This window comes from Orbicella faveolata, unplaced genomic scaffold (assembly GCF_042242905.1).
Source record: "Orbicella faveolata isolate gen_17 unplaced genomic scaffold, um_ofav_v1 contig_34, whole genome shotgun sequence".
Taxonomy (NCBI): domain Eukaryota; kingdom Metazoa; phylum Cnidaria; class Anthozoa; order Scleractinia; family Merulinidae; genus Orbicella; species Orbicella faveolata.
In genome coordinates, this window is record NW_028301563.1 from 33,957,501 (window position 1) to 33,980,000 (window position 22,500).

A 22,500-nucleotide genomic window follows, 5' to 3' on the forward strand; every position below is an offset into this window, starting at 1 on the left:
AATCCACTCAATTTAGAGCTATTGTGGTTATGCTTTGCTATGGTGTGAGCTTGTACTTATGTGGTATGAATGAAGCTTAAGTATTATTGATTGAATGATTGAATGATTGATTGATTGATTGATTGATTGATTGATTGATTGATTGATTGATTGAGTGAGTGAGTGAGTGAGTGATTGATTGAAAGATGCCTATACTCCAGTAACAAATAGCTCATCTCATCAGCCAGCACAAAAAATGGCAAATGCTCCCCAATTAACCGATTGCCTACATTTTAAAGGGCTTGCTTTGCAGCAGGAAATAATACAATGAATGTATAATACAATGAATCAGTTAATCTTTTGCTGATTTTGCTGACTTTCACAAATAGTGTGCTAAACTCTTAAGAAAAATTCATATTTCTTGTTTTTTTTTTTTAAGTTTGGTTTGGGATACATTTATCAAGGCCTATTAATCCTTTTAGTTATAAGCTGAAGCAATAAGTTTCAATTACTCACAAATCAGCAATTATATTTACAATACAGCGGCATCTCATTTACCATATTGTAACTACTAAGGATAAGGATAAGGATAACTTTATTTTAAGTCATAAACGTGGGGAGTGGTTGCCCAATCTCCCGAGCCAGGGGCTCATGACAAAAACGCACGACTATTTAAAATAACACTCTAACTTAAAATAGCATTCTAACTTACAATTACTATATTCGTTAAGATAAATTCAGAATTTAAATATAAAATACTCCTAAGAGTATGACTAACTGCCCGCCTTTTTACCTTTCTAAATTTTTAAATTTAAATCTTACAGGACCCCTTTGATAACAGTACTTTATAGTACTGATGGGTTAATCCTGTCTAAAGATTCGTTATTATTATTATTTATTTACAATAACGTTACTACTTACAATTACTATATTTGCTAAGATAAATTCAGAATTTAAATATAAAATATTCGTAAGAGGATAACTATTTACAATAACATTACTACTTACAATTACAATATTTACTATGATAAAATCAGATTTAATAAAACTATTCTTAAGATCAACTAGTCCTTATATTAAAAATTTGAGTTAGAAAATACAGTTCCTACACTGGCACCCTGTAAACTCCACACCATTCAAACGAGAACAAAATTGTGCCAAGGTGGTCGAGGATTTGGTGATAGCTGGTAACTGGTTCGACATGTGAGTTGCGCGTGACAAGGCTGTTATATGATGGCTGTACAACATTTACGCCACTACCTGGTAAATTATACTTAGTTATCCCACAGGCAGCCCAGACGTTGAATAAGAATAATACGTGACATTATGCCGTAGGCAATTGCGTTATAATTTTAGCCATTTATAAGACAATGTATGAGAATACTCCGAAAATTGCTCTTAATGTTACGTGTAGAAAATAATTTGAATAAAATGGCTTACCTTGTTTGCATTGCGTTATTTTGATGTCTCTGGGTTCCTGGAGGTGGATTAGAGCCATTTAGGCGATTCTCGGGTGGTTAAGAAAAACTTTGGAACCTTGGGAGAAAGCGAATGGGAAGAAGACTTATCGACGGCTTCCACGAGGCAATTTTGGCGAGATTATATCGGGGGGGGGGGACAGGGGGGGCGGAAGCCCGGGAGAATAGGTGGCGGGAGGGGTACGGGAGGCGGGAGAGGAAAGGGCGGGAAGCGGGAGTTCTAAGAGAGCGGGAAGCGAGAGAGAAATGCGAAACGCTAATTTTTTTAATTCAACAGTGCGTTAGAATACTTTCAAAAACAAGAACCCAAAATATATTTGACTTGCATTTAACGTCTACTCAGTCACTTCTGAGACTTCTGAGCAAACGAGCAAATGAAAATTTGCGCTTGGGCTGAAAAACAGGCTTACTTCCGGTCAAATAGTAAACCCGTTTACAGTGGTTACGTCATAGGTCATGAAATGTCAAGCGGCATGAGTGCACATGTGTCGCGTAAGCTGTCAAATTGCAAAAAGATGAGACGAGCGGGCTATCTCAAATCAATGTCGTCCAAGACAATTTTATTAGGTCTCAGTATTTTTCGGTGCGGCAGTGAAAGGTCCGTGCATGGAAGACCTTCTTGGGAGCTTGCTCCTTACGACCGTGAATCATAACGGACCAAAGATTTCACCGCGTGGTGTAGAGATGCCTCAACTGAATGCTGCTTTAATGAGCGCGCTGGAGAGTGTGGAGTGGTTCGTTTTACGTCTCAGTTTTTTTGTTTTAGACAAGTCGAAATCGATTCCAATTAGAATAGACGGACACTGAAAACGGATTTCAGAAACAAATCTGAAGAGCCGATGAAAATGGACTGAAATGGTGAAACTCAAAGAAGTAGGTCAAAACTTCATTAAATTGAAACATATGGCAGTGGTAATCTTGTTAAATTATTTAAAAACAAAGGAAATGCTTAAGAATTGTGAAGCTAAATGACTAGAATGAGTTTTGACTCTGCCAATTTACAGGGGACGGGGGCAGCACGGAAAAGGGCGGGAGGCGGGAGATAAAGGTACGGGAAGCGGGAGAGCAGGGTACGGGAGGCGGGAGGTTCTGACCCCCCTGTCCCCCCCCCCCCCCCACTAGATCATTTTTGTGGAATTCACGGAGCTTTGAGTCAGTGGGTCGCCTGCCTTTCGTTACTCCTAAGGGGAAGCAAACCGCCAGTGTGTAGTGATTGGCACGTTCAATGGTATTTTTCAAAGATTTAGATATTCCCAGCAGTAGCGGGGAACAGTATTCAATATGCGGTAACACGTAGGCTTTATACAGAGAGATCATAACGTAATATGGAACTAAGCGTTTAATCAGGGCGTATCTAATCGATATTTTCGATACTCGATAAAAATCGAACGTAATCGATCGTAATTGATACTAATCAATCGATTAATATCGGAAATCGATAGAAATCGATCACTCGCGTCTTTGTGACTATCGATTTTGATCGATTTCTGTAATTAGCTATCGATTGTATCGATTTGTTCGACAATGATCGAAAAGAAAATGGACGAAGATTCTCTTTCATAAAGTTCTCAGTTTTACGCTAGAATGAGTCACAACTCACCCGAACAAATACGCAGTAGTCCCAACTGAACTGATAAGCATTCCCTTTACACGGCTTTATTGAAGATTGACTATAGAACTTTTAGTAAATTTTGAAACTGAAAAGGATTAAAACATGAACAACGTAACTGTTACGAAACTATCGTTTCCGCCTTCACGATTAGAGTCATACTTGTTGTTACGATATCTCGAGTCCTCTTCTCGTTCTCAGTCTTCAATTCGGTTAGTAAGCCGTTCCACAATTGTGATCCTCTAAACGTTTTCGAGAATTTACCATAATTCGTTCTTTTCTAGTGTACTAAAGATGTTGTTTGAATAAGGTTATCGTTTTTGTGGTCAGCGGCTTACAAATCTAAACAAACCCTCCGCGCTCCGTAAGCCACCATGCGCGCCTCCCGATAAGCGCTCGAAAATTACCCTTCTAAATTCTCGGAGAACGGACGACAGTTTGCCAATTTCTGCAGCAGTGACTCCTGATATTAACCACGATTCTGATGATTCTAAAGTACAAGTTTTCCTTTGTTTTGTTTGTTAGTTATCGTTATTCAATACCCGTAAGTACAGCAAAGATCGATCCGAGTACACAGTACACAGCACCAGCACCATAGGATTGCTGGGCTGAAATCTGCTGAAATATTGCTTTAAACAGCTTTACAGCAGTGATCCTGGTGAAAAAAATAAAATAAAATAAAATAAGAAAAGTAGCTACCATTGGAGAAAGAAGTAACATCATCTTTATCAACAAAGCGGATTCGAAGGTAAGCTTGAAGGTAAATGTTACGCAGTGTTATGATAAGATCAGATCACGTTTTTGATTTTCGATTTCCATCGATGTGACGAAAAATTTGTGATTATCGATTTCAATCGATTAAATTGACTAATCAATCGACAAATATCGAGTACTATCGAGTATTATCGATTAATCGATTACATTTTCGATGATCGATTTCTATCGATTAGATACGCACTGGTTTAATCCTACGTAAAGCAGCTATCATAGCATAAGCTTTTTAACCGCGCGGCCATGGGCCGAGCGTGGTTCATGTTTTACCCGTGGTTTACTTTTAACCGCGCGGCCATGGGCCGAGCGCGGTTCATGGTTGTAGCGTTGCACTTTCGTCCTGCCTGGCAGACATGTCTAACACCTTTTGACCAATTGTATGTGTTGTTGTTTCTTCCAATGAAAATGCGTTGTGATCGTGTCTTCTGAGATTATTTTACCAGGGGACGGGACGGTGTTTGCGAGGTGAAAGCTATCGATTGTGATTTTGATCATGAGGGTGTTTTGTCGGATCTTTCTGCATGCTCCGAAACACATTTACAGCTGCCTTTGAAGCTTAATATTGTTGGTAAGAAGCTGTGTGAAGTGTGGTGTATTGTATTATGTTGTTTGTAGTAATGGAGTGAGTAATTAATGGCTCAAGTTTACGAAGCCATTTCGACATGTTCATCAGCAATCTAAGTATTGTTGGTCGTGTTGCTTTCAAGCGGCACGAACTAAGCTGGCACTAGTTTGTAGAGTCCACACTGTTGTGTTTTGCATTTTGCAATTAAGATCTGCCTCCGTCACGGGCATAAAGAAACGCTGTCATGCCGATATAGCAAATTTTCACTCAGCTTATTACCACCTTATATCGCCAAATGCCACCAAATATACAGCTTAGTTGGATAAAAAATGCCATAGAGCAAAGCAAAAACAGTAGTTTCAAAATAAAGTGCAGGATTGCAACGATTGAAATTGGTTACAGTTCAAGAAATTTGAGTTTTGTTCAATGTCAAGAAATCAAGTTTACCATTCATGTGACAGTTTGAACTTTCGAGCCTTTATTTTGTCTGATATTTCTTTGCATCTATCAGTATTGACAATGATTTCTACCGATTTTAAAGTAAGCGTAAAGTAATCTCCTGGGCACAATCATGAAAACAAATGTACAATACATTTCCCTGAATGTTCCCTACCAAGCATCAGTCTCTAAAAATAAATTAAAATACGTCACCATGCTTGCAAAAGAGATATGATGTACCAGTCTTACCCTATTTTGCCAGTTCTTATAAATAGTACTATTCATTTATTTTATCACTCCACATTACATTTTGCGGTGGCTGGAAGGTACAGTTTTTTGATGAACTTTGATAGGCATACATGAAGTTTTGAACATAAGGAACAACATAATAAACAACTTATGCAAAAGAATCTAAAATAATCCAAATGACATACAATCAAAGCGTTCCTCAAGTTGTTGTTCCTCAAGTGTCCACGAGTAAGGATTTTGTTTTGGATGCTATCGAATAAGTGCAAAATTCTGCACTTGATGGGTTCGCAATGTAGTGCTAAGGAATCACCAGTAAAGGTCAGGGTTGTTTGTCCTTCTTTTCTTCCTTTCCTCTGTTGTTGACTGGCTTCCTTTAAGCTGTTTGTTATGAAGCAATGTTTTGTAGACACCCAGTGTATACAGTCATCATGTGAGGCTGCTTCAAGAAGTGGTTGCCTAGGTTTCCTTTTTTATGTGGCTGGTCCAATTAGTACATAATAGGGATACATGCCAATGCCTTGTCATGTCTTCATTAGGTGGCATTGCCATTATCTCTTTGTGCCAGCTCTTGTGTGAGGAACATTGCCATTCTTGTTATCTTCTGGAGAATTTATTCATGTTTTTGGATACTTGGGTCTTTTGTTCTTTTAATGAGTAAAAACAATGAAAGAAGGGGAAAACAGTTTGTTTATCTTCTTGTATTTTTATTCTCAAGGATGTCTTTTATCACTTGGTAAATATGATGTAGTTCTCACCAGCCAAACTTTGCCACTACAGATTCAGTCTGTTCTGTTTTGGTTTCACTGTCAGTTGAAATAGACTTTAAAACCTAGGTCTTGATAAGATAGTCATACTCTTGCAGTTGTTTCTGATTAAATGTTGTAATGATGAAATGGAATCAATAGAATAACCATGATAAGAATGGTGTTATCCTTTTGATACAATATTAATAACAAACAGTGGGGCTTGACTTTTCAAAATTACAGAAAAACTCAAATTGCATCCAGGGCCACCAGATCACAGTTTTCATGCAATATACATTTAAATAGAAAGGAAGTGTTAGCCAAATTAACTTTAACTAAAAATAACAGACACTTTTTAAATATAAAGTGGTTTGGTATTAAACAGTTAAAAACCAGTTCCTTTATATTGCTATATGTGAAAACAACAAAAATGAAAAGGCTTTGTCAAACACAACTTGATATTTACACCACCACCACCACCCACATATGGTACTCTCCCATGTACAGATGTGGAAGGAAAACAACTTGTTTTCACTCTAAGAGGAATTGGAGTTTGCAAGCCCTGACAGCAAGCCCTGACAGTTGTTCAGATTGTTTTCTTTGGAGTTAGTGACGATGAATTGATTAACACCAAATTAATTAAGAGAGTACTCAACAAGCAAATTGATGGCATTTTGTTGGGTTCTTCATTAGGCCATTGTTTTTTGTTTTTTTTTATCATGACAGAACTCAAAAATGATATTGTTCGTAAAATGCTTGACAGTGGCCTTATATATGACTAGTTTTGTGGACTTTATTTTGAAGATATGCTGTTGATGGACAAACCAAATAAATCTGATATGTTTTCTGGTCAACAAATTTGAAGATGACATGGTCCATTTCCTGGACATTTCCCTGAAAAGAACATCCATTGACATTTATAGGAAGCACACAAACACTGGACAGAATAAACGCTGGCCTCGCAAAATTGCTTGGGTTAGAGTCTTGTTGCACCAGGCTTCTCATATATGTGAAGTAAAACATTCCTGTTAGGGAATGGCCTTCCTAAATCTGTGGCTTCTAATCTTGTGAGGTGTTTCAGACACAGTAGCTTGGAACCTAGAACATCTTATCCCAATAACAACAAGACTATGAGTTTTAAGGATTTTAAATTCTAATGTGGGGTTTGGGACTGGCACTAGTTTTGCTAGCCTAATGATATAATTTTTAAAGCAGATGGGAGCTCCTCTGGGGGCCTGTCCAGGAATCCCCATCAATGTCCCAGACCAAAAATGATGTGTACTTTTAATTATTACTTCATCTCATACAGGAAGTACAGTGATGTCTGAACAGTTTTCATTGAAGTGCCTTGAAACCAGAACCAGAGTATTAACAATATTACAAACAACACAACAAAGAAAGTACAGGATGCAAGACAGAGCACAGTGATGCAAACCCAAACGCAAGTTAATTTTGAAACCAAATTAAAAATTACTATATAGAATGAGATGGGTAACTGCAATCACAATTGGTGGTTTGCTATTTGCATGAAAAATTAGCAGACATTAAGTTGAAGGAAGTGAGTTTATAGAGAAGTCCATTTGCATCATATTAATCAAAAACTGGTTTTCTTAATTAGGTATAGAAATGCAGTATGCATAGTTATTTATAATTTGAATTGCAGCGATATTACTGTTGTACTTTGGAGGTGCAGTGGCCTCATGGTTAGTGAGCTCGTCTCCAGATTGAGCGTTCTGGGTTCGAGCCCTGGCCAGGGACACTGTGTTGTGTTCTTGGGCAAGGCACTTTACTCTCACAGCGCCTCTCTCCACCCAGGTGTATAAATGGGTACCGGCAAATTTAGTGCTGGGGGTAACCCTGTGATGGACTAGCATCCCATCCAGGGGGGAGTAGAAATACTCCTAGTCGCTTCATGCTAGGAAAACCAGGATAAGCTCCAGCCTGGTGGGCCACTTGGCTCGTATGCAAACTTTACCACCCTTACCCCTGTTGTACTTTAGATTATAATTCCAAAGCTCTTTTTAAAATCTGATTTCAGTTTCATTAGGGGCTGTAGTATGGTGCTTTGGGCCCAAAACAGCAGCCTGAAAATGGTCCCTGTAAGTTGACAAGCCCTTGTGTAGCCAGGAAGTTTCAAGAAATGGGTCCCTTCACAGAAAGTGTCAGTTTTCCACAATATTGTCTTGTCCATTAATGAAGTAAATCCCTTTCCATATTTTTAATAGCCTGGCCAAACCATACCTGGAGGCATTAGATGATATGATCGATGAGGAGGAAGGGGATTTAGAAGAAGACGAAGAAGAAGGAGAAGGATAAGAGGATCAAGAAGAACAAGAGCAAGAGCAAGAAGAACAAGACAGTGATGATGAAGACCTCTACAGAAAGTTAATAGAGGATGAGAATAATCAGTATTTATTTTGTAGATTTTTTAAATTTTTATCGGTATTTCTCTCACAGATGTATTAATAAGTAATAATTAAGTAAATAGAGGATGAGTCTGAAATTGTTTTGATTGTTCTACATTTACAACAGCCTATTCAAATTAGCCCAAGCTCAAAGGCTGAAGAAAATATGTCATCACTTTTTTTATTAAATAAACCACAAATCACTGGGTTGTCTGTGAATAGTTTTGTTGGATCCGGATGTAAGGGACAAAAGAGTGACAGAACTTTTCATCTTTGTAATAAGAACCCAGTCACAGTCGTGCATGACTAACTGTGGCCACCCTCCTTGGTTTAAATAAGCTAATCAAAATGCATGAACTTGATATGGTGAAAGTATCAAGCATCATGTAACCTATTTGTCAGTCGGCAACTCCACCTCTCACATTTCTTTTCATAATTTTGGAATTGCCAGGTTTGAATGGAAGCCATAAGAAAGTTGTTGAAAACGTCAAAAAATGATGAAAGAAAATTAGTTTTGTGGCCTGTGTTAGAAGTGCACCACTGTAAATGCAATGATAAGTATTATATTAGTATGTCCAAAAGGCATTTACCTGTCAAAAATAGAATTTCTCAAACTAATTTTAACTTTGGTTACTTTACCTTTGTAACAATAAAAATCTCAAGATTATAGAGGTTTTACAACACGGGCTAAAAACAGGCCCTAAAATATATTTTTCGAAAGTGTTTGGATAAAGCAACGGTTTGTATCATCCGTGACCATTGTAGATAATTCAAGCCAATTAATTCAAGGTCACAAGTCAGATTTTGGTTCGCCCGTGTGTAGAAAGATCTATAAGATTCCAGTTGATAGTGATAATTGTAATCATACCTGCTCATGAAAACACCATTTGTATAAATTCCAGTCTAGCCATAAATAAAAAAAAAAAGATTTGTAATCTCCTTTGTCATAACTGAATTATATTATTGAACTAGTATGAGGTCCGTGTTGGTAAAACATTGGTCGAGTTCATCACCTTGCAATGTTATGGCGAGATCCATAGACTTGTAAAAAAAAGAAATACCCATATCAGTATCCAACGTAAGATTCATTCCATGTTCAATGCTAAATTCCTGAGGGGTGTGCCTACAAACGAGGACTAACAATGGAGCTATAAATCAATGAAAGTAATAAATCCCTCAAAGAATCTCCAACCGAAACAAGTGATACGTTGTTGAGGTATTACTGAATTCCTAATTTTCAACTTTCTGCTTTCATTTCATCGTTTCTCTCGCTTAATAACAGGCACCCGTTGTAGCTAGTTCCAGCCGATCCCAGAAATGCAAATCTCATTAGCAGTCAGTGCTCTATCTGATAACCATAACGAGTACTTTTAACCCTTTGAATACCAACTACGCATATATGCGTAATTAATGGTCGTGCTCTTTGTACCACTTGTGACGTCATCAATTTAAATGTCATCAGATATTCTTGGTAAGCAGATAGTAGTGCTAGGCTAGCCCTTTCCGCACAATGGTCAGGTTTAGATATCGACGACATTCTGACGTCGCAAATCGAAAAACAAGGTTATCAGTTTTGGTGCAAAGACGGTGGTAAAATGGTCCACAACGCCTGTGATTGATCAAGGTCCATCTCTAGGCTTCGCCCGCAATTAACATCCAACTTTTCACTGCAGCCAGAAAGAACATACAATGCAAAAGGTAGCCAGTGTAAAAGGGCAGAGAAAAACAGAAAGGAAAGGGCCAACAAAGGAAATTGAGAACGGTTAATGGCAAAAAAAAAGTCCAAATTTTGGCTTATGCGCATGCCCGTAATTGAAGGTTTGCTCAATTTTGTACCTAATCCTCGGAAAATCTCTCCTTTTAGTAAAAAAAAAAAAAAGCTTTTTTAGCAAAACTTAGACTTATTTAGCGTCATGGCGGCTAAAAAAACCTGACTAAACGGTTAAAAACGGTATTTTTTCGCGAAAGTTTGGTATTCAGAGGGTTAAGGGTATCAAGTCTTACATCGGAGATTCGGTGATATTTCTTTCTAAAAACAAAAATTGAAATAGTGTTCAACATAACCTGCCTCAGTACGTTTGCGAAAATCTACAGGTTTCTTTAAGAGCACTCGGCTAACCTCCAGGTACGATTTCCTTACAGGCCATACATTAATTATGTCTGCAACTATCTCAAAGTATCACACTATACTCAAACAGCAATCGTGAAAAGAAAGAGTCAGTGAAAAAATTGCATGCATAATTAATGTAACGGGTGGTGCGAAAATCTTGCCAACCTCCCTGTCAAAATATGAGAGTCCCTCTGCCAGTTTTGTCCGCATAGTATAACTTCAACTGACGGAATCGCTATGATAACGATGACGACCACAAAGCGCTTTGTGGTGTATTGAATAGTCCACAAAGCGCTTTGTGTTGTTTTGAATAGGCCACAAAGCGCTTTGTGGTGTTTTGAATAGGCCACAAAGTGCTTTGTGGCGTGAAAAATTGGAAAAACCAAATTATTTCAGAAAATAGCCGTGAGATATTTGCGAGTCAACGAGCCATCCAGTTTTCAATGTTAAATCCCAAAATAAAACACCACATAGCGTTCTGCGGTGTTTTGAATAGGCCACAAAGCGCTCTGTGGCGTTTTGAATAGGCCACAAAGCGCTCTGTGGTGCTTTGAGTAGGCCACGAAGTGCTCTGTGGTTTTTCGACTACTACTGCTGTTTTGTAAAGCAAAGCGAACTAGGAATAGTTAGAAAGCACTCCGGCCATAAAATCTACTCGACAAGAAACTTTCTGTAATAAATGTTCGATGCTACAGGAGACGGCTTACCCAAAAAGGTTCAGTCAGCCTCAACAAACTTATACTGAGAGGAGGGCTTTCGCGAACCGCTTTCGTGTGAGTGACATTGGAATTAGAGAAATATTGCGCAGATTGAGTGATAGTTTTACAGCACCGAAACTAAAATTGGTTACACTGCTTCTCGGGGATTTTGTTTTGCCTCTGTAATATCACTGAACGATCTGAACGATTTGAGGATAATCGAAGCGCGGAGTTTAATATTGACTGGCCGGGAACACGCAGTTCGCAAACCGGAGAGTAACCACTGTTTAAATCTTCGATCGAACTTTCATGTTGAATTTGAAACTGAAAATACACTAAGCGGTCAATTTCCAATAGGAATATTGTGAGGTAAATGCAATTCTTGCAAATAGTCGCTGCATATTTACGTTTAGAGTAAAGACATACATATGAAGTCAACTACTGCTTCCGTACGCTACCCCTCGAAATATCAATTTTGCTCGAAGACCGAACTGCAACGGAGTTTAGTTACCAGTCTTATGCTGCGTGTTGTTAGATAGAACGCATGATATGATTGGCTCTGTATATCACATTACGTCAGAGGACATGTCTGCCACATAGGACATAACTGCAACGGTACACATGGTTTACCCGTGGTTTTTTTTTTAACCGCGCGGCCATGGGCCGAGCGCGGTTCATGGTTTACCCGTGGTTTTTTAACCGCGCGGCCATGGGCCGAGCGCGGTTCATGGTTTACCTGTGGTTTTTTAACCGCGCGGCCATGGGCCGTGCGCGGTTCATGGTTTACCCGTGGTTTTTTTTTCCGACTTGTGTGCGAGCAGGCCCAAGCTTCCACTCGGCCAAATTTTGAGTCACGCAACCTGTGATTACTCGCCAAAAGCTGTTGAAACATTAATAAATCTCATCTTTCGTGGGAAAAAATTAAAAACCCAGCGCTCGTCAAAAATTATATTTTTTCACCAGAAATTTAGCTCGGAACATATACATATTTATATTCGTTTGAATCGTCGATGAAATGACCTTTTCCGGATATTTTTTCCTTCGGGGTCGACCGAAACCTCCGATTACAAAATCACGCCGACCCACTCGTTGCAAAAAAATCTTTTCAAAACCCTGACTTCGAAGCGATATAACACTTCAGCGTTAATAGCTACCACACATCGGCAGACGGTAAATCTATTCCTTAACAATCCAGCTTTATCGTGTTAAAATTTCAGCGAAATCGAACAAAACCAGAATTAATTAGAATTCTTTTCTGACCTCACTCCCCAGACTTGACCTAACAAAGGAAGCAACGGTCGCCCATAGCAACCGAAAAACACCAACATAACAAAGCCGACGTTTCGGCCAAAAAACTCCAGAATTATCGCCTGAGAGCTTAAACTTGAATGGGAACATCTTTCTCGAACTTCTTTCAACTGATTTAGACGAAAGACTGGCCTCGGCGGGCTACAAAAAAGACCAAGAGAAAAACAGAACAAGACAGCAGAACAAGCCGATAATATTTCATCGCATGGCTTTCGGCACGAAAACGAAAATACAGCTTACTTCTGGATAAATTCAGCCTTAGAAGCCAGCAACCGGTCCCAAATTACTTTCTGTATCCTTACAAATGTCCTGACTTCCATCTCCGAAAGATTTTGCCCCAATTTTGAGCAATAAACATTTCGTCGACGGCGAACGCCATTACGGTGGCTTGCATACTAAATTAGCTAACTTGACAAAATTCTCCCGAGGGGGGATATGACGAAAAGAGCTGAAAAATGGCCTGTAATTGGCTAATGATGAGATCATCCCACTGTCCAAATTTGATGAGAATCGAAAGTAACGCCAATTTTCTGTCACGTTTTCAATCTGTGGTCACTGGAGTGACCAAAATCGATACATCGGTCGGGATAGAGTTTTATTATTAAATTATATGACTTGTGTGACTACTTTGTTAGCCCTTTACACGTGGAAACCACCAATTAAATTTAATCATGACTCTTAAGAAAGAAAGCTGTTGTTAATAGAGTTATTATCGTGTCATTCATATCGTTCATGGCCATACATATCCCGAAGAAAGTTCTACAAAGATTAAGACCATTACGTTATCGGAGATTTGTCAACGGCTACCACCGATGGTGCAATAATACAGTTTGTGTTGATCAAGTGATGTGATGTCTACAGTAAGAAAAGAATCATCAATGACTGCTTTGGAATGTGCACTGCGTTCCGACGGTAGTGCTAAGCAAACAGTTAAATTTTAAAAGCGCGGTTATAAGATCTAACAGATCTTCTTGTTTTTTTCTGTCGGTGACCAGACCAAGTTTCCCTCTCGATCAAATTCTGAGTCACGCAACGTGTGATGTTTTTCCGTCAGAAGCTGCTAAAACATTAATACACGGACAATTTTACGGATATTGGTTTCTTTGTTGTGGGTAAAATATATTTTCTTTTGGTTTTATCCAAGCGTTGGATTCAAAGGGAATAATAAATACGCTAAAAAAAGGTATTACGTCAGCCATGGAATGCGTTGACGTTGCAGCTTTCACTTTCGCTACGTGACAAATAAGATCGTGTTTACTTTGCAAGTTTATTTCGCCAGAAGCGACTGTCATTAATTTATTTGCAATTTTGCGAGTATTTCTTGTGGTTTTAGGCAAATGAAGTAAATTCTTTGGCTGTTTCATCGTAGCGAGTTCATAGATTGGAAGGAAAATTAAATATTTCCAAGCCAAGCGAAGAACTTGTCAAAACATGCAAGGATTACGTCATTGGTAGGGAAATAACCACCGTACTAAAGATAGCCGTGGATAACGCAATTCTTGAATTATGTAACTCGTGTGACTTCTTTGCTAGCCCTTTACTCAAGGGAAAAAAACAATTAAATTTAATCGTGACTTTTAAGAAAGAAAGCTGTTGTTAATAGTGTTTGTATCTTCATGCCCATACATATCCCGATGAAAGTTCCAGATTAAGACGATTACGTCATCGGAGATTTCACAACGGCTACGACTGGTGGTGCAATAATACAGTTTGTGTTGATCAAGTGATGTGTCTACAGTAATCAATAAATCATCAGAGACTGCTTTGGAATCTGCCCTGCATTGCGTCTGTAGAGCTAAGAAAACAGTTAAATTTTAAAAGCGCGGTTATAAGATCTTAAAGATCTTTTTGTTTCAGCATGATCGCAACATGGGGCGTAAAGGACAAGTCCTGGTCCAATGTAACGCCTAAAAGTTTAAGAGTCGGCTCAATTTCAATGGACATGTCATCAACTAAAAAATTGAATAGTTAAAGAGAACTACCCAGTGACATTTCCCGAGTCTTAGAGGCGTTTACGTGCGGATAGTTCGCTGTGAACCAGTCGGTTAATTTCTTTATGTCTTGATTCAAGGTGGATTCGAGTATAGCAGGACACTCATGAACGATATATTGCATCGTGTCATCAGCGTACAGACGGAGGAAGACCCAGCTGAGTAATTAACATCATTCACAAAGACATTGAAGAGAAGTGGGTCTAGAGGGCTCCCTTGTGGCACTCCACAGCGAATGGGCAGCCAGTCTGACACGTTCTCATTGCATTTAACTCATTGAAGACAGCCTGATAGATACGACTGTATCAGTTTTATTGCAGACAATAAAACTAAATAATTGGAAGCCCCACCCGAGTACATTTTGTGATTCTCTGTAATAGCACCCTATTCTCTAAAATACCTCATATTTTTTTCTAATATTGATCACTGACCTTTTGAGTTGAAAATCTTAGTAGTGCCTTTCATTTTTTTTCATAATTCAGTTTTATCCTAATCACAGGTACAACTTGTAATCCACACATGTGCGCACTGCAAACCTATTTTTAAACTTTGCCAAAATTTCACCATGCCGTTTTTGAGTTATAAGCCTCTAAAGCTGCAATTAAGGGTGTTTTTTAGCCTGCGTAGCAAGCGTTTCTGTGGGGTTCAGGAGCAGTGCGAAAAATGGAGCGAGTAAAAGAGGGGGGAGGGGGAGGGGAAGGAAGGAAGGAAACGCTTACAGACAAACCCCTGGATTTTGAAACCGCGCACTTGGCCTTTCACGCCTGAGTGCGCACACTGAGATTTCGTGCTGTCATTGGCTGTCATAAATTAACCAATAAAATCTTCGGCCTTCCGTAGCGGAAGTGAACTTTGAACCAAAATAAACTTTACTGGTCAAAATATCTCTGAAACAGCGAGCGCACGGTGGGAACGGAGAAATCTCGATGAATTAAATTTGGTAATTTATAATCAAGCTATATTTCTACTCAATCCGTCTAAAAGGAAGGACTGCAAGGGTGAAGTTTTAGCACAAATCTGCCAGAAAGTGAAAATGTAAGAAGTATTCAAGTCGCGTTAGTAATGCTTGTGCTCGCATGATTCGAAATCTTGGATCACTGTATTCATTCGTCCAGGAATCGATACAAGGTAAAATTAGCAAGTCAACTCCCACAAAGGCAATTCCAGTAAAGAAGCGTTTGCTGGAAACGCCAGATCCGCAAATCGGTTCGAGTGTTACCGCCTGCAGAAAAAACAAACAACGGAAAGTCTTCTCGGCAAACTTTGGAATTTGGGCAGGAGAGGCTTCAAACATCTGAGAGGGAAAATAACGATAATCTTGACCAGTATCTGAATAAAGATAATCTTCCCCTAGGCGGCCTCCAATTCAAAGTTGTTTACAAAATGTCCTCGTAAGAATTCCCCGCAACGACGACGTTCTAAATGCTGTCAACAAAAATGCTTCAAATGAAATGTCAGAGTACCCACGACAACATGTTGCCATGTAACAAGCCAGACGAAATCACTGGGTTTTCCCAAGCAGTAGTGCGAATTTTCTGTCCCGTGGTTTATTATCTTGTCCTTGGCGCATGTAGCATTCAAGAAAGTAATATTAAAATTAAAGGAACAGCTGCAAATTGTGTCGCGCTTGCTTCTGCAATAATGTGCAGGCTTCGAAAAACCAAAGCGTCGGCATTGCACTACATGATTTCTACTGTACTGTCGAAGCTGACGACTAAATCCTCGTTCAGCGAGAAAAGTTAACGCGATTTGTAAACAAGCTTCGAACGCGTCTTCCCTTTTTGTCAGGCACTCAAAGGTATTAAAATACCTTTGATCACAGGCGGCCCAAGCTCACAATGCGAGGAGTTTTTTTTTTTTTTCTTTAATCTTTATACACCGAATGCAAATATGGCGGACCACTCGGTCGGTGCCCGGGACGAGTTGCATGAAAGCGAGGCTAGTGAGGCTTTGATGTTTTGTTTTGACAATGCTTCCCAGAAAAGTCTTGCTTTGTCGTCGATCTGCTCTGTTTCATTTAGCTGTGGCTACGAGCTGCTGTGTTTCTGAACGCCACGAGAAGGGATATAAATTTTCCACCGTTCGCCTCTCAAGCTTAGGGAAAATAGTGGATCAATGCAATTCGTCGAGACGAAGGAAAGGAGTTCACGATCGCCGCAGGAACTAAAGTTTGTTCGCTACATTTCACATTAGAAGATCTTAGAAAAATCGTTTAAATGACGAGCTTATGTGGTGTCTGGTGGTGTTCCAACACGATTTACATGGCCAGTTCCTTCGTCAAAGTAAAGAAAAGCTCCTCTTGAAAAACATCCTTTGTCTCAAAGGAAGAAGTTGACTTCGCGTCCACTCGCACGGAATCGCACGAAGCAAATACTACGGTGTAATAACCAAGCGAATGAACTTCAACTGCCCCCATCGTTTTATCCAGTGAATGCTTTGAGCCAAATGAAAACGACTTGGAGCTAAATGCGGTCGCTTACACATTTTCTAAGATCTTCCAGCCTGAACGAACAAACTTTAACAGTTCCTTCGGCGATCGTAAACTAGTTACCTTCGTCTGTTTTCCCTGAGAGGCGACCGCGGAAAAGAAAAAAAAAACACTTTCTCTGCTGTGGAAGATTTCAATTCCTTCTGGTGGCATTCAGGAACACAACAACTTATAGGGAGGGCGAAACAAAAACAGACCAGATCGACGACGATGCAAGACTTTTCTGTCAAAACAAAACATCAAAGCCTCACTAGCCTCGCTTGCATGCGACTCGTCCCGGGCGCCAACCGAGTGGTCCGTAGCCTGCAGTGCAGGCGTCTTATTGGGGCGAGTTAGCGTTACAACCTTGCGACCGCCTTTTCAGACCGCCATGTTAGACCGCCATGTTAGACGGTGGGGGATGGGGGAGGGAAAATATGAGATTTTCTTCGCTCCACCCTTCCCCTATCCTTCCTCTTGCCTATCATACACCCCCTTGGTAAAACTTTCTTTCTCTCCCCAGTCTTCCACTGCATGAAAAATTCAAGATGGCGGCTAAACTTTTTACGATGTGAGCGCTCGCTCGAAAAAATCTCGCCTGCTCTGCAGGCTAAGTGGTCCGCCATATTTGCATTCGGTGTATGCGAACGTTCAGCGCGCGAAACGTGACACGGTTACCGCCGACATCTACTATTATATAACTACCGAGTTTGGTTACGCGAAACGGACCTTCGCCTTGCAGTATGTGGTGGTGTTGTGTTACAACGGTTTGAATTTATAGAGGTTTGTATGGGGAAAAACGGTAATCGACATTATAGCTGAAATTTCGGTATTTTCAGTTGCAATAAAAATGACTCACCTCAATGCCTTGTTGTCTTTTCTATTGTCATCTCGCTTCTCAGCTCGATCCGAAGCTATTTAAGCAAGTTGTCGCTTTTTGGTTTTCCTCTACTAAGAAAGAGTAAAGGCTACACACTCGATTCTGGACTGACCCCCGCTCGAAGCGAAAAAAAAAACACTGGATGCAGTGGTTGATCTACTCCAACACACCAGCGAGATGGTTAGCTTGTTTAATGACAGGCTTTACATCTGTTCCACTGAGGACAACCGTCTACACAGGCTTAATGAATTCCACCAATGGATCTCCCAGTGGGCAAAAGCAACAGAAAATCAAAAAAATCATTTTATCTCTACCAAACTACATTTTGATTTACAATCCATGTGCCTTGGCTTTCAGTCTATGGTCCACTTTAAGTTACTTAAAGATCAAAATGCAGTCATCATCAATAGTGAACCAAGACTGTGTAGAAAATCACTTCTGCCAAGTCCGTTCATGTAATGGCCAAAATGATAATCCCACCTTTCTGCAACAGCAATCTACTCAAAACTCTATCAGACTTGGACAGACAACTATCAGCCCTAAGAGTAATGCATCTTGCCAGAGTAGTAATAATAACACAAGGCCTTCAATAGCAGGTTCTAAGTAGTAAAATCTTTGTTTTTCATTGAATGGTTACGTCTGCATACGAGCCAAGTGACTCACCTGGCCGAAGCTCATCCCAGTTTCTGTGGCATGAAGCGACTAGGAGTATTTTTAATCCCCCCCCCCCCCTCCCCTGGGTGAGATGCTAGTCCATCACAGGCTTACCCCGCAACATAAAATTCAGGGCTACCCATTTATACACCTGGGTGGAGAGAGGCACCGTGAGAGTAAAGTATCTTGCCCAAGAACACATCACAGTGGCCCCGGCCAGGGCTCGAACCCAGACCGCTCATTCCAGGGTCGAGCGCACTAACCATGATGCCTCCTAGTTTTTTTTTTCAGTGACTACTGTGTCTCTTTTGGTAAAATTATGAGGGCATGTTAAATATTTTAAGTATTACACTGTTAATGACTTTTCCTTTTGAACGGATTTTAATACCTCTATTTGGTGAGGAAAAGAGAATGTGGGTCAACATAATCAGAAATATGTTACCTCTCGCTAAACGTATTCTGATGTGTCCATCGCTTTCAGACCTGTCTACCACCCTGAAAATCCTGTCATCTAATGTCGCTGTGAAGGGCACATGTGGATTGTTTGCAATCGCTTCAAAAAGGGCTTTAGCTAAAACTTGCTTTGTTGCTCTTGCAGACAGTGGATTTCCATATGCTTCACAAAGTGCAAGCAGTTCACTTTTTAAATACACTCGAGCAAGAGATGCATGATCGCTGTGTTGTTGAGTGAAGGCAACCAGCCTCCCATGTGAGACTACTTTGTGTTGGCTTTGGTCTTTGAGAATGGCCTGTAAAGAAATGTTCCCCTATTCAATACGATATTGCAAAACTTGAAGAGGCCGTAGTCAGTCGATAGACAGATAGCTTAATCAAGTGTCGGTATACACCAGCATTAAGTAATGTGCAGTTGAGTGTTGAATGGAAATCACATTTGTTTTGATTTTGTATAAAATTTTACATTTCTTTTTCGACTTCTACCAATCACGATTCAATATCATATGATAAGTCACATTGAATAGTTCAGTAATCTTTTGAGATAGATCAGAGTGTCTGGCTGGGGAAGGTGATCAGAAATCTGGAAAGGACCCAGAGGTTTTGTATTGTTATCCGTACAATTATCGCGTGCTAAAAGTTTTAGGTATTTCAATTATTTCATGTAGAAATAGAGGGGCAAAACATTACAATTAGAAATTGTTACAAGTTATTGTATTATAAAATGTAGAGCCTTTCTCGTAATCCTCCTAAGAAACATGCAAGAGGTCCACCTCATTTTCTTTATACTGGTATTAATAATCCCCTTTGGCCCAAATATTATTAGCACATTTTTTTACTCCACGAGAAGAAGTAGAATCAATAAACACATAATTTAATTAAAGTAAAAACTTGATTTGATGTTAGATTTTCGATCGTAGAACCAAACAAATGTATTTAATGTTCAGTTCCTGTTAAGAAAAAATTGAACATGTAACTAGTAATCGAGACACCAAGAGGCGCCATTTTGTAAAAATGGTCCCTCGGTTCCAGTGTTTGTCATTCAAGCCTCGTTGCAATTGAACGCACGATACAGGGGCGTTTTCATTTCAGATCCTTATACTGAACAAAGTAGAATGACTTTTTACTCTGATTAACCTTGACACCAGCAATTTGGACTTTCCGAAATTATTTCGAACACATATCTACATAGCGCATATAGCCGGGCTCATTACCTTGTTTTCCTTGACATCCACATCATGAAAGCAGGAGTACCAACTCGTCTTTAACGTTTCATCAGCATTCAGTTCAGCTAACGCAACCTCCACCATTTTATCGCGTTCTTTCTTAAGAATCTGTTGATTGAGAAGTTTCACCCGTTTTTCCTCCAGTTCCAGAAAGAAAAGGTATCCGTGATCTGAAATGTGCAGAAGTCCTCTCTGATGGTACTGCCTTCCTTCGGTGACTTCGAGCGTCTCCGGAAACTTTGATTTTTCTTCCAGTTCAACATAGGGCTGAATGACATTCTCCTCCAGTAGTTCGCAAATGAGTTGTTGCTTCTTTACCGAGGCCAGGGTCGACTCAGAATTTGTATAAACGTTCATTTGAATGTACTTTCGTGCACGATTCAACACTTTTCTGACCGCCCAACCTCCAACATGATGAATTTTTTATCTCCCCACTCCACCCATCTGCTCTACGTTGAAAGGGATCACCTCTTGTCTTAGCTCGTTCATGACATAACGCAAGCGTTCCAGAAATTGTGAATAAGCTGAATTTGAGACTTCTAGTGCTACAGCTCTTTGAGCGGGGGTACACTTTGAAGTGTCGAACAAAGCACAGACATATCCCGGAAAAATTTCACTTGATAAAAACTCGTGTAAACTAGATGTGACATCAGTGAAGCCTTGTCTACTAATCTTGACGACAATTTCATCCTCTGGGCTTTCCACAATAAAATTCTCTACCATCAGAAAGGCGTGGAACCACACTAGTCTAATAAACGAGAGTAGCTTGTTGTTGGGATTCTCCGTTGTTAAGTACTCGATCGCGTGGTTTTTCTATTCGAAAAATGCATTCAAAGGGCTCGATACTCTTTTTTGCAACAAAAACTCGCGGCATTTTGTGAGAGACTCTGGTTGTGGATTTGCTAGGATAGATTCATGCCTCATAAGGCGGTCATACATTTCCGACATTTCCATAGGGACGGGCTCCGCGACGTCAAAAGATGCTTGCAACTGTTGGTCAAGCCAATCTTGCGGGAAGAGAAATGCCTCCACGTCGCCCTCTATGCTCTCGAAACGTTCTTTAACAGATAGGGGCGTTTCGTTGGTGAAACACTTGTGTCGGCAGCAGGTAAGATCATCAACGGGGTCTGTTAAGTGATGAGAAGAAGACATCTCCAAAGCTCTTCTTTGAGGCTTCATCAATTGTAAACGATTGAAATTCAACAACTGAATATGCGCGGGAGATCTAACTCTGGAAACGGCGACGTAAATTAATCCAGACACGTATTCACGGGAGCAATGCACAATAGCAGAGGCAAGCGTTAGCCCTTGAGATTTGTGGCATGTCACCGCGTACGCCAACACGATGGGGTACTGAGTGACGGACCCCACTTTTTGGCCATTCCGGTTTCTCTTCACCCACGTCTCTCTTTTGATTTCTACTACGCCGACGCCTTCGAAGAGGACAAGAAGAGCATCTCCACGAGTACCTTTAAAGATACCGGTACTTCCATTTTTCAAGTCATCCGACTTGTTCCACACGAGCATTACTTTGCATCCTGTTTTAAGTTGTAAAACGCGCTCGCCCGGCTAGCTCATACTACTTGAGTTTTCGTTCTCGTAAGATGCATCGAAAGTTACCATTGTTCCTGGAAGTTTGTCAAGCTCTTCCCTGTTCATTAACATGACCGGTATCTTACGGAAGAAAATGTGCGTTGCACATTCCTTTAATGAACGTGACAGCTCTCTGCTCAAAGAACAAAGGTAAGTCTCCGTTTCATTTGCACATTGGCCAAATCGTATTTCTGACAACGCTTTCAGAAATTCTCGGTCCTCTTCCGATTGACGCATGACTTTGGTAAGCGCAAATCTATGGCTAATGGCATGGTCGAACATGGGCGACTCAAACATGTAACAACCTTCGTCGAACATATTCGGAACAGGCTGTAACTGGAGGAATTCACCAACAAGAATCAGTTGCTTTCCCGCGAATGGATACATGCGACCTAAATCATCGGCAAGGTCATGGTGCAATACATTAACTAACTCCAATATTCTCCTACTGGACATGCTAGCTTCATCCCATATAATCACATCAATAGCCTTCACACGGTCGCAAACCAGCGCGTTACACAAAGATCGGTCGATAACCTGCCGCCAAGGCAATTCGGCTGTCATCAACCCATAAAATGAATGGACCGTCGACGCAACTCCACGGTCGTAAACTTGGCAGGCGATACCGCTCGAACATATCACACCTATCTTTCTTCCACGTGCTTTTGCAACTGATAGGATTCGTTTAATCACTTCACTTTTCCCAACTCCAGCTTGGCCGGTGATCAGAAGGTTGTGCCCCTTGGCAGCAAATGTAACTATTCGTTCCTGATCAGCGTTTATCCTGTAAAGCATTGGAACGAAATCAAGATGCGAACGATTTTTAGACGTGCGAAAATTTAAACGCGATCTGTTGGCACCGGTGTCCGTACTGAAACCTGTT

At 40.2% G+C, this 22,500-nt stretch overlaps 2 protein-coding genes and 1 long non-coding RNA gene across 3 annotated transcripts; 1 reads left to right on the forward strand and 2 right to left on the reverse strand.

Annotated features, from left to right (window-relative positions):
• The first annotated feature begins 4,068 nt into the window (after positions 1-4,068).
• LOC149105909 (uncharacterized) lies at positions 4,069-9,172 on the forward strand. The gene is made up of 2 exons (XR_016201478.1): positions 4,069-4,405; positions 7,142-9,172. It is a non-coding gene; the product is annotated as an uncharacterized LOC149105909 (long non-coding RNA).
• An 11,635-nt stretch (positions 9,173-20,807) lies between these two features.
• LOC149105910 (ATP-dependent DNA helicase PIF1-like) lies at positions 20,808-21,584 on the reverse strand. The gene has a single exon (XM_089271594.1). It carries the CDS (start codon positions 21,549-21,551, stop codon positions 20,838-20,840), a length of 714 nt encoding a protein of 237 aa, XP_089127720.1. The 5' UTR covers positions 21,552-21,584; the 3' UTR covers positions 20,808-20,837.
• Positions 21,585-21,593: 9 nt separating this feature from the next.
• On the reverse strand, positions 21,594-22,412 carry LOC110065075 (uncharacterized). Its single transcript, XM_089272398.1, has one exon. It carries the CDS (start codon positions 22,410-22,412, stop codon positions 21,594-21,596), a length of 819 nt encoding a protein of 272 aa, XP_089128524.1.
• Positions 22,413-22,500: the final 88 nt, after the last annotated feature.